Below are 13,152 nucleotides of genomic sequence, written 5' to 3' on the forward strand. Positions count from 1 at the left end.
AAATAAATAAATAAATAAATAAATAAAATAAAAGATGGGTTCTTAGAAGAGGAGTTACCGGCAGTGGTAACCACTTGCTAGAAAGTGAACACTACATAAAACAAGACAACTTGGAAACACTGTTTTCCTTCAACATACGATACGGTGATATTTGAAACTACAGGACCTGTTTACAGGTTGACATGGCATGTCTCTCTACTCGAAGCTAAGCTGCACATGAACAAGGATACCTTTTGAGTTGCTATGCCTTCTGGGCTTAGAGGCATGCCTGGCATACAGAAAACCACTTCGAAAAATCCTCTGAACGAGGGGATAACAATGACTTGGGATTGTCTTCACGCTGGAGACATGAGAAAAGTAAAAGAATTTTCACTGTGAAAATACTCACGATCCACCGAGCTCTCTGACATGGACTGGTGTTCTGCGTGTTTTAGAAATAACCAAATCTTCTTAGGAAATAAATACTACTATATTTTGGACAAATTGGTTTTTGAAATTTAAAGAAAGATGTTTTGATCCATTTTGAAAAGGCGAGGGTGTACCTCAGTGGAAGGTCCTAGATTCAATGCCTGGCAAAACAAGGGAACAGAGTCCATCTAAGTATGGTCTTTGATGGGAACTGTTTCTTTGAGAAGTGGCCTAATTGTCTGCATCTGCATCCTGACCAAGCCTCTCCAAGACACATGTGCAAACTATAATACAGGAATAATAAAACTTGAGGACTTCAGAAACGAAGATTAAACAGGATGAATAATTTCCTTTGAAAAGGAACTAGCTAAAACAGATTTTCACAGAGATAAAGTCATCCCCTCACAATATTGATTCAGCTCTAATCCATCCTCCCCCCCTTTCTCTTGGAAAGGCGTGTGGCGCTGACTCTGGAGGCCAGGTCACCGCCGAGGCCCACCTTGTCCGTCAGAGCCATCAGAGGGCAGACCGTCTGGGCTGTGCTCTCCGGAGCTCTGCCTGTAGAGCCCAGCCGCCAGTCTCCTCTCCTGCTGCAGCCTCTCGTAGCCGGCCTGGGCACACAGGAGCTCCATCTGCTTGGCCATTCCCTTTTCAGCCTGCTGGAAAATAAAGCCGAAACAAAACCAGTAACTGCAGCGTTCTAGATCTCCTAACGGCTTAAAGACGCCAATTTGAGACGCCAGCAAATGTATTTAGCATTTATTAAAATGAGATCACACTTTCCTATGGTATGCTTGCCTCCCTAAATAGGAATAAATGTCTGTGTCCTGTGAGATATTGAGTTTCAAAAGGTTTCTTTTCTGCCCCATAAAGAGAGTCCCATGTAAGCTCAGAAAACAATAGAACCTTCACCCTTCACTTTGTTTTCCAAGGTCCTGGGTCTTTTAAAGGATTTCCCTTTCTTCAAAAAAAAAAAAAAAAATACCCAAGAGCACCAGCAACATCTGCTATCACCTACTTTGAACATAGGGTGAAATCCTGGCATTTTATTTTAGGATTTGGCGCTACCCAGACTCTGCTATGGTGACAGCCTGCTTGGAGGAGAGAAGGTGTAAAGACACCCGTCTAGAAGAACAAGACAGACACACCTCCCACCAAAATTAAACAATGCAGAGTGTGCAGAGAGGCCTCCTTGCCAGCAAGGCGCTCTGCCTCCACCCAGACAGAAGCAGCATCGCCCCAGCCAGCACAGAGGGACATGTTTAAAACACAAGGCTGGTGTGTGACACAGAAAGTCGTATCCGCATGAGTTTCAAAGCCCCCTTCTTAGGCACTGTTCTAATTGACTTGCGAGTGATATTCAAAGTAGTGTTATCTATGACATTTGCCAAGGAAGCCATAGTCAAAATGCAGAAGTGATTCATTACCATGTTACATAAAAGCACTATAAGGATTCTGCTATATAAAATTGGTTACCAAAGCCATGATTCACAATTTTAAAAATCAATAGATGGAGCACATAATGAATTAGGTAACCAGGAAGACTGTCCACGCTTTTCTAAACGTGCACAAACCAAGTCGAAGGTAACAATAACTTCATTTCACTTGCGATGTCAGCCGGTGAACGTCTGACATTTCAGCAGGTAGCTCCGTGCGGGAAGAGGCAGGGATCCCTCTGTCTCCCCGGGACAGGTTTGGCAATACTACAGGGATACAAACATCCCCGGCGTCGACAAGGGGCAGTCACACACGGACTTTGGAAATACCTGTTTCTAAGTACATACAGAGATAACAATTTACTAGAATTTGGGAGCAGGGAGAGGGTTCGTGCAGCACAGCGCTAGCTGAACAAGCCTGAGAAGCCATGTTCAAATCCAGATATACACTGCGATCCCAGCAATGGGGAGGCAGAGATGGGTGGATCCCTGGGGCTTAGCAGGCAGTTAAACAAGATCCCATCTCAAAAAACCAAGGTGGGTGGATCCTGAGGAAGGACACTCACGGCTTTCCTCTGGCCTCTACAGACAGGTGTGCATACAAACATGCGCCCCTCACATATATACAGAAATCAGTAAGCTACCCCACTAATTTAACAATCTTTCAGTAAGGCTTGAAATGAGGTAAGAGTCACAATGTTGACAATATGTTACTGAGATCTTGTGTGATTTCACCTCAGAATTGTGCTGCACACGGTCATGGTGAGACTGGCTGCTTCCCCCCAATGCTACAAGAATGTCTTATTTCCTCTAAGAAAGGAATATATTACCTGACTTTGTTCATGAACCAAACGAAACCAAGCTGTTTCCGCCACCTTACCAAGATGGCTGTGGAGAAGACATTTTAACGCTAACCAGAAACAAACTCAACCCTCTAAAACCTCAACGTGAAGCCAGCTGAAGCGGCCCCCTCTCTTCCAGCCTACAGCCGTCTCCCCAAGGCGTCCACTGTGGGGTTACCTGAGTACTGAGGGCCGCAAGCTCCTCACTCTTGGCTCTGGCCTGCTGGAAGAGCGTCTGCACAGATTCCTGGAAATCTGGAAATCCATCCTGCGGGGCAGATCACAGGGCCTGGGTGTTTAGACTTTGTTAGCACACAAAGAAAAATAACACTGCAGTAGTAAATGATCTACTGGGGCTGTAGAGCGCGTGGGTCATCGGCTACCATGCCTCACTTGCTACAGTCAGCCATGAGTGAACAAGACGGGAAACGCCAGCCATCATCACCGCCACCAGCACTGCCAAGGGGACTCTGGTTTTATGAAGCGCTGGGAACTATTTCCATGGAAACAGCACTTTCCTATGGGTTCAACGAGCCAGTAGGAAAACCATCATGAGGAAGAAGGAACCCTTCATTAGGACATCCTCTGCCACCATTTGCGGTAGTTCCAAACCTTCCTAATACCGTGCGCGACCCTTTAACACGGTTCCTCAGGTTGTAGTAACCCTCAACTATAAAATTGTCATCATGGCTACTTCACAGCTGTAATTTCACTTACTGTTGTAAATCATAATGTAAGTATCTGGGTTTTTTAAAATATTTATTTATTTATTATGTATACAATATTCTGTCTGTGTGTATGCCTGCAGGCCAGAAGAGGGCACCAGACCTCATTACAGATGGTTGTGAGCCACCATGTGGTTGCTGGGAATTGAACTCAGGACCTTTGGAAGAGCAGGCAATGCTCTTAACCATTGAGCCATCTCTCCAGCCCCAAGCATCTGTTTTCTTATGGTCTTTGGAGACCCCTGTGAAAAGGCTGTTTGAACTCCCAGAAGGGCTGTTAGCCACAGGTTGAGAACCCCCAGTTAAAGCCCTCTATGATCCATCTGACCTAACCAGTATGGCTTTCCCTGCTGGCACTGGGTACCGCTGGGCTTAAAATATTCTCTTGTCAATTTCTTTTTTTTTTGTTTTTGACATCCAAAAAATTAATTTTATACATTATCGTTGCACAAGCTTCAGTGTTTCCGTGACTTCTACCGCACTAAAGTTCCAAAGGCAGTTTTAGGAATTCGGTAAATGGCCAAACTGCCAGTTGTTCCAAAGTTTTTTTTCCCAGTTGTTTATTTGAAATCCGTCTAGACCTTAGTTATGTATCATGTGATAAAGACCTAAAGGAAAAGGAAAAATTGAAATTGCCAACTTGGATTTCCCAGGACTGTCCAGTGGGATTCTGTATAACGATGGCCATGGAACTGCAAAGAACTCCAGAACCTGCCCTTCTGGGTCAAGTCTCCTTGCGGGGAGGTGAAGACAAGAGAACCTAGCAGCTGCTGAAATGGCCATGAGATCGTGCCTTTTGCACAGTCTTTTCTGAGGGTATTCTATGTCTGGGCAACCCTTCAGCTACAGCGGGTCAGGTCATGTATGTCTGGGTGAACCAACCCACCATTTCTATCAAGTTTCTTTTAGCTGCCTGTCTGCTGTTCTACAAGAATATAAAAGCTATGGGCAACCATGAGGACTTTAGTAACATTAAGGAAGGACACGAAGGCTCTCATTACAGAAACCAAGGCAGCTTCCCCTTGGTTGGATAAGCTATATACTTTTAACACAGGGGTAACCATTAAAAACCATTTTTTTTCCCCAATAACCAAGTAGAAAAAGATGCTGCAATGTAATAAAATACTTTACTTTGAAATATAACATATTGGCTCAAAACATTTTCCCATTATGGTCTTTATATGCCATGCTTTCAAGTATTTAATCTACCAAATCAATTCCCTAAATAACAATGATCTGTTTTTAATTTTAAAATGATTTTACTATTTTGAGACATCTCATCCTACTGCCCAGACTGGCTCAGAGCTCACAATGTAGCTCAGGCTGGCCTTAAACTTATACCCTTTCTGGCTTGGCTCCTGCAGGCTGGGATTAAGGGCACCACAACCACAAGGAGAGAATTATCTGTTTTACGTTAGACATGAAGTAACATGATTGGTGGTAAAAAAAAAAAAAGGTGAGTAACTCTGACCCTCTGACATAAGACCATGAATATATATCGTTTTCTCGGTTATTCCATTTTTCTCTTAAGAATTGTTTGACTCCTAAAACTCTAGCCTCAGCATGAACAAACCTTTCTTTAAGCTTAAGCTAGTGAGCTTGGAACAAGCATCAAGGAGAGGCTGTAGCCAAAGCCCGCTGGCTTGCAGGAGCCCAAACTGTACTAGTTCCCGGTTCACAGCATTTTCTACTTAGCCTCAGAAACGATGCTTGGTTTCCTGCAGTCCACAGCTGCAGACACTCGCTCCGAGCCTAGGTTCCACCCATACATTCCTCACATGAAGACATCTTGGAAACACCATCCTTACAGCTGGGGTTGTTCCGGGTATGAAATCTAATCCTATTGTTCTTGCTGCTATGCAAAGCAGACCATTTTGTCCCGGGTATACTGCTCCATCTGTAGGAGGGATGCTCTGGCAGTCGTGAGGCTAATTTATATCATCATTTTCAGAGGATCAAAAACGCATAGAAAATACTCAGGTCAGTGTTTGGCACATAGGAATTATACATGGAATTCCTTTTTTTTGCCATTTAGACAATCCAAGTAAAAAGCTACTGGGCTTAATCAAAATAAAACAGCCCAATGTAGGTGACATACCATTCCAGTTATATGGGGGGGGGGAACATGTTTTAGAGATATTTACACAGTATAGCTATACGAGGATGAGTGGGTGATGTAGGAGTTCCCTCTGCGTGCTGTGATTACCATTAATGAATAAAGAAACTGTTTTGGACCTATAGCAAGGCTGAACTTAGGTAGGCAGGGAAAACTAAACTGAATGCTGGGAGAAAGAAGGGCGGAGTCAGAAAGAAGGCATGGAGCCACCACTGGAGACAGAAGCTGAAAACCTTACCTGGTAAGCCACAGTCATATAGCAATATACAGATGAATAGAAATGGGTTAAATTAATATGTAAGAGTTAGCCAATAAGAAGCTAGAGATAATGGGCCAAGCAATGATTTAAATAATATGGTTTCTGTGCAATTATTTTGGGTCTAAGCTAGCTGGGCGGTCAGGAACCAACAAGCAGCGAGTGGCTCCTTGCAACAAGTGGGAACTACAAACTCTATAACCAGCAAGAATGTCCTGGGTATGGGCAGGGGTGCACACTGGTGGAAAACACAGGGGAAATCCAGAAACACCTATTGGACAGAGACCCAGAACACCAAGGAGGCTCCCTGGAGGGCCTGGTGCTTAAGGGATGAGAGCGCTTCAGGAAAAGATGGTGACTCGCGTAGAGGCCTGAAGGCGAACCTGCCAGGCTGCACAGCACCGGTTTACTGTGGTTTCTGTAAGGAAGAGAGCGACAGGAAGGCTACAAAGGCACAGCTGGATTCTGTGGGGCCCGGGCAACATCTGAACCTCATCTCAAATGGAGTAAATATTCTCCTTCCTATAGAGAAGCCACCGACAGACACTCCCCGAAGACCCGATTAAGGCCACACGACGAACAGCTGAGATTAGCTGATGCCTATGCTGAAGACAGAGCGGAGGTCTGGCACTACGTGGAACTTCCTCTTCAAGCAAGGCTGCAGGGCCAGGCATCGCTTAAAAGAGAGAACTAGAGATTGGTTGGATTCAGTCAAGAGGCAAGACTTCCTGCACACAAGCCAGGCGTAGGGAGTCTGAACGAAGGGGGTGAGGTCGGGACTGGAGACTCCAAGCAGTTACCAGCTCAGCAGCAGGCTGTGGGTGGGAGCTGCTCACGCCCCAGACGCCCCCACATCTCAAACGCTGCTGTTGGAGGAAGGAGGCTTGTGAAGGAGGAAGAAGCTAGCCGGTCTTCTGCAAGGACCAGATGTGTGGTCTCAGCTAAGTCAACCTCATTATTCTCGGCGTTCCCAATGTTTCCACGGAGATTACATTACCTGTTTGGCGGGCTCAGGGGGAAGAGCTACGGGCATTAAATGAACTAATGCAGATGGCAAATCTTGGCAGAGAGCGCCATCATGGTCAGGACTGTTCAGCCATGAGAATTAATACCGCAAGGCTGGGGAGGGGCCCTCAAAAGGCAGAGAAAGCTTTCTGGGAAGTGGGTAGTGCTTTGTCCTTAACCATGAGAAAGAAGCTATCTGGACTGTGTGAGGAGAAATGAAAGGGAGAACCCTCCCCCACCCCACCCCCCCCACACTGCACTGGTAGAGGAGCCTTGGTCCTTGGTCTCCTCCTCTGGGTCTGGCGCAGGACTTCCTCTGAGTTTCTATAGCTGTCTTTCCAGGCACCAGCTGTACCATGCTATGAGCCATTTATCTCCATGTCACACTGCCGGCTGCTGCCATAATTCACAGCGTTCCCTTGGTGACGAGACTCTGGGCCTCAGCACTGAGAGAATAAGATATACGTTTGGAGGCTGTTCCTGCCCTAATTAGTCGACGCCCTCACGGGTCTCCATCTCTCCCGCCAAGCACCAGCGGGCTGTGGGAAGCACTGCCCAGCTGTCTTGGAGTGACGTGGGGCGGCAGATGTTCCTAACCCCGCGTGTTTCCCCCTTTTCTCTATTCACGCTTCCTGGGCGAAGAGCAGATTGCGCGGCTTCTGCCTACTTCAGGCTGGCCAGCTTTCTTTCCAGAAGCGGTGGCCACCGCGTAGGTGTCGGTGCGCGTGCTGACCCCGCCCCGCCAGGCCCCGCCCGGCCCCGCCCGGGCCCCCTGGAGCGGTGGGCAGCTGTTTCCAGACCCAGTTCTCTGACTTTCTGGGCTCAGCTGCTTCCGTACTCCCCTCCACAGGGACGGGGTATCTCTGCCCTTTTCCTAGCAGCTCTGCTGGAAGAAAACTAACAGGGAAAAGACGCACAGCAACGAGTCCATCCATGCATTCGGCGGCCATCAAGGGTGGGGACTGTGCTCTGCCTCCCTTTCTAAGAAGCTCCCGGTGACCCTGTCAGTACTGGAGATAATGATAGTTTGTCCAGGGAACCTCACCGTGTTCTTAAACCAGGAAGAAATGCTACCAACCGACTCTAGTTTTAACCAGTATTTTATAGTTTAAAGCAGGCCAGGGATTCTGGCTCCTGACTTTTCATATTCTATGACTGGCTGTCAAGCCATCTTACCCTGTTCACAGGCAGAGCATAAATCAATCAGACTGACTTTTATAGGTATACTCTATCTCCCCAACATACCTTCTAAACTCATTCTAAGGAGGCGGAGTATTACATGGTGCTCCCTTTGATATAAATATATTCTGTGGCTACCATTTTCTACCGAAAAGTTACAGCTGTTTCCCAGTCATCCCTGGATTAGGAAACAGTAACTGCCATTCCTCTTCTTCAGAGACCACCAGTTCCGTACACGTTCCCTTTACAAACACGGACAGGGCAGTTCTAAGCCCAACAGAGCTTTCCTGTGCCTGCGCCGTTGAGGTGTTCTGCGAGGGCTCATCGCCACCCAGAAAGGTGGTACTGCCTAAAGCTCAGGCGTAAGACACAGGCTGGAAACCCCGACGCTGGCCCCTGGACAGCAACATGGCAAACTCTTGGTCCGCCGTGGCTGTCAAGCAGACGTCATAAATGCTTGTATGCACACAAGAAGGTTTGTCACAGATGTCAGGCGGTGACTGGCGTATGACAGCCTGAATTAGAAAACCATCATTGTTACGACTGTCCCGCAGCTAGGTGCTCCGGGGTCCCTAGTGAAAAATAAGAACATGAACACACAATTCATTCTGGGTTTAGCTAAAGGTGGGCTGGCTTCATGCAGCAGCTGACTGCTGCAGGTGTTTCCAAGCCTGACTTTCTAACAGGCAGGGCTTGGGGAGGGGCTTTCCCTGGAGGCCCACTTCCCTGGTGGCCCCTCCCCCCTAGGCTCACCTAGGCGGGAAGGGTCTCTCTCTCTCTCTCTCTCTGTAATTATCTCATTTAATCTCAAAATTGAAGAAATAAGGCTCAAACTCTACATATTTTAATGTCTCCCATACCTTGTAAGGCTGCATGCCAGCGAAGGACAAGAGATAGATAGTATGCCTGCGAAAAATCTAATTACGGCTTTTGTTATGGGATGACACTATGTTCTCCGGGGAGGGAAGTCGGGGTATGAGTATTTAAGATTTATTCCACCCGACCCTTCACGTGCAGATCAGGACCCAGGAGTCAGCAATAAGTACGGATCTGACTGCGCCATCTGACGTGCACCCCGAGACACTGATAACGGCAGCAGAACCGCTTCCTCCCTTAGCATGTCGAATTCCTCTGATGTCACTTCTATCTGCCGGACATCACACTTTTGTCCTTGTCGTTCACTGCAGAAATAGTCTGTTTATAAAACACGGGAATGAAGGGACAACTTGCGCGTGAGCTTCCTGGTGGCTGGGGGAGATTTTGGAACAGAGGGAGGGAGAGAAGTAGCTGCTGCGTTACTTTGGGCTTAAGCAACTAGGACTCCGTCCACGTCTATTTTTATGATACTATCTTCAAATAAGGAATAAATCGAGAAGCACGAAGAAGTTGGCTAACGTGAAGGTAGAAGAGGCTCCAAGAGTTCTAAAGCCTCTCTGGTTTCAGGTTTCATTACGAGGTCCCCGGCATCAGCCACGCCTCTAGACAATTCTATCTACTGTTTTTCTGAGCATGTCTCCCCCATGCCGGTTGGTCTTTACAGTGCCACCCTGAATACCCACTGGCATTCTTTAAAACCAGCTCAGATGACACCTCCCTAGGCGGCCCCATTTGTACGTTATCCTATGCCACAGCCTCCCTCTCCGAGATGCCTGTGGAAGACAGGCTCTCCCAAGGCACCGCTACTCAGTGAAGCGTTACAGGAAGCAGATCCATGACAGTCAGTCCTCCCCACCCCAGGAGCAACTTCCAGAAGCAAAGGGGCAGAGACAACACCTAACCATGACTCACAGAGCAGAACCAGGCTAGGACACATCAGCCGGACCGCAGACCGTGAAACACGTCACGACACACACCGTGAAGAGGCTGACGACAATTCCTCGGTGCCTTTACAAAACTAAGCAAAACGAACAACAATGAGGAACGGTAAAAAGTGAATCACCGTCCTAAATTCAAGCTAAGGTCTCCACTTGTTTCTAGGAACAAATTAGGAGTCTAGTGTTCACGCGAGCTCTAAAGAGAGTTGAGCTAGTTAGTCACTGGGCTTATTGGGAAGGATTAGAACTTTCACAGGAAAAGGCAATACTGATCATTTTAAGCCTGAACAGAAAACTATTCAAGTGTCTTTGTGACCCTAAAAAAATGATGAGCCCACCAAACAGAACTATCCAGCTAAATTATCTCCAGTGAGATGTCTTTCAAGGAATTGAAATTTCACAGATAATGCAATTACCCAATACTCAAGTTTCTCATGATAAACTGTAGGAAGAAGTTTCAGCTCAGGGACACTGTGAGGGTCAAGAAACAGCGGCAGCTCCAATCAGCCATGACCGCACATTTCAGCGTGGAACAGTTGGGCTGCCATGAAGAGCACACCAAGCTGTGACCACATCGAGGTCCCGTGCTGAAAGGAGACATGGGTAGGCCTCTCTTTCTGCAGCAGCCATGGCTAGGGTGTGAACGGCCCAACAGCACATACCGGGCAGTGTCTGCGTTCACCTGTTCCCCCTCAGTAGCAGTGGCAAGCCAAACCTACAAGGATCTTCTCCAGGCCCTTACCTTGGTGTGCCTGGAGACACAGCCTGTTAGACAATGTCAACAGACCTCCGGAGTGGTTCCTGAGGCTAGCCCATCTCCAAGAGTTCTCTACAGTGAACACCAGGCCAAGACGACAAACAGGAGCACGACTTAAAAGAGAACTGTCCCTTGGGAACAGAACACTCGTCTGAGAACTTTTCCTTGAGGGCAAAGCTTTGAGAAATCGAAGCTACTTCTCCACAGTCCCTCACTGTCTTATCCGAGCTGCTACTCATGCCTGTCCCCCAGGCAAGAACCCTGCTCATCTCCAGCAGGGCAGACTGGCCCCGAATTAAACATAAACATCCTAGAATTCCAAGTAATCGTACGTGCTAGGAAAAGAGTTGGCCAACGGTCAGAGCGTGATTTGGGGTACACAAGCCCCATCCCCTGAACTGGAGGCGAGAGAGTCAGAAAGCTCAGGCATAAACCAGGGACGGGCAGCAAACACCACGCACAGGGAGCCCGGTAAGCACCAGCCACGGCCTTTGTCAGTCTGTGCAGGTGGAAGAGTGGGAGGAGCAACGGGAGGCAGCAAAGAGCAGAAGCCCAGTTATGAGGGCCACAGATCTGTGTAGTAAGGAGGTCGCTTGTTTGGTTCCAGGCCGCCCGGGTAGCTTAGACCCAAAATAATCACACAGAAACTGTATTAATTAAACCACTGCTTGGCCCATTAGCTCTAGTTTCCTAATGGCTAACTCTTACATCTTAATTTAACCCATTTCTATTAATCTGTGTATCAACCATGTGGCAGTGGCTTACCGGCAAAGTTTCAGCATGTCTGACTCTGGCGGAGGATCCATGGCTTCCCCCTGCCTCTGCGTGCTCCCTCCCAGCATTCAGTCCAGTTTTCCCCGCCTACCTACGTTCTGCCCTATCAACAGGTCAAGGCAGTTTCTTTATTCATTAACCAATAAAAGCAACACATAGACAGAAGGACCTCCCACACCAGATCTGGGAGGGTTTAAGCAATTAAAAATTATGTTTTCACAAGATAATTCTGGCTTGGTAGCAATAAAGGACTCTGCCACACAGACAGGCAAGGATAACACAGTGATGGAAAGTCTGCTTTCAAATATCCGAAGAGAGCTATGCTTTTCTTGCTCAATTTGCACCTTACCATTTGCAAGTTAAAGTTACAATACCAGTCTCAACCAGGGTCCCTTGAGAAACGTTTGAAGTACAGTGATGTTTCCACAATTGTCAGTTCCCTCGGAAAATACAAAGTGCTGCATTCGGCTCCTGAGCGACTTGCAGCAAGATGGTAAAAAAAAAGCCATTTGACCAGTGAAGACTTACAAGTCTATAAGACACTGGTCACTAAACTAACCTCTGATAAACCAGCTATCAATCCAGTCAATAACAGTTTCCTTTTAAGAATCTCCTGGAGGGAGCAGTGAGAGACCGGACGGATGGCTCAGTGGCTCAGCACACTGGCTGCTCTTGAAGGACCTGGGATCAATTCCCAGCAACCACATGGTAGCTCACAACTCTCCAGTGCTAGGAGATCCAATGCCCTGGTCTGGCCCGCCTGGGCCCCGCACACGTGTGATGTATAGACATACATGCAGCAAACCACCCACACACCTAAATAGAAATAATAAAGTCTAAAAAACATTTTTAAAAAAAACAATCTTGGTTTGCTCACTGAGATTACCAACAGGTACTTCAGGGTAACAAAATTCTATATTGCTTTTAAGATTCTGTAATTTTTTTGTTTGTTTACTAAATGGCAGGGCCACTCTTTTTTTTCTGTCTGAACTTAGAAGATCTTACATTATTTTTGGTGATCTTATACACGAAGCAAAGCTTATTAGCACACACATAGATTCCATGCAGCCATACCTCCACTTTAATTCTCTTCGGAGACAATTCTTCTCGCTCACCACATTTTAACCTGCAGGGAAGGGAGAAAGAAAAAGCTTGAGACCGCAGCAAACTTCATTCCCGAATGAGCTCAGTCTGAAACGCTCCCTAGGAGCATTTACTTCTGAAACCACAACCTGAGAAATGACATACAGTAACCATTTACATAACCGAAGACACAGTCTCATCGTTTCCAAGTCAATATTAGGGGATATCTAAGTAATATTAAATACTGTAAACTTGAGAACTCTACCAGAGAAAGCAGTATTTCATGACAATATAACAAAAAAAAACAAAAACAAAAGGGAAAAATATTCAAGGGATATGTGTCTTTAAGAGTTCAGCAGGAACCATTTAAGGTAACATGATAAAAATGGTCATTTAAAACAAAGGCCATGAGGCGTATGAAATAAGATGGGCCATGCCTATCTCTCGACACCTCAGACATTCTTGCTTGACTCGGTCTCCCTTCTGGGAGCTATCTCAGGGTCACACTAGCATACGTAGGCCATAGCGCCCATCAGCACTAGGGCATCCCATGCTTCAAGGCTTCACCTTGATGTATTCTCGACAACTAAATTATGAGAAGTCAATCTAACTTATATGTAAAAAAAAAAAAGCCCTAAAATGTAAAAAGTGTATCGTGGAATAGGCAAAACACAATTTTACTTATTGTGGCATTATTTCCAATAACCAAACATTACAAACAGGAATCCACCCAAGAAGGGGACTGTGCCAGGAAGAT

General features: G+C 46.6%; 1 protein-coding gene across 1 annotated transcript in view; it reads right to left on the minus strand.

Moving 5' to 3' along the window:
- Positions 1 to 13,152, minus strand: part of Nab1 (NGFI-A binding protein 1) — a 31,294-nt gene that overhangs the window by 5,541 nt on the left and 12,601 nt on the right. Inside the window, exons 4-6 of the mRNA XM_005366424.3 lie at positions 12,387 to 12,438; positions 2,865 to 2,954; positions 908 to 1,067 (exon numbers count right to left, since the gene is read on the minus strand). Of these exons, the coding sequence (XP_005366481.1) occupies positions 908 to 1,067; positions 2,865 to 2,954; positions 12,387 to 12,438 (302 nt within the window). The remainder of the gene's footprint in view (positions 1 to 907; positions 1,068 to 2,864; positions 2,955 to 12,386; positions 12,439 to 13,152) is intronic.

The sequence above is a fragment of the Microtus ochrogaster genome, unplaced genomic scaffold (genome assembly GCF_000317375.1).
Source record: "Microtus ochrogaster isolate Prairie Vole_2 unplaced genomic scaffold, MicOch1.0 UNK8, whole genome shotgun sequence".
Taxonomy (NCBI): domain Eukaryota; kingdom Metazoa; phylum Chordata; class Mammalia; order Rodentia; family Cricetidae; genus Microtus; species Microtus ochrogaster.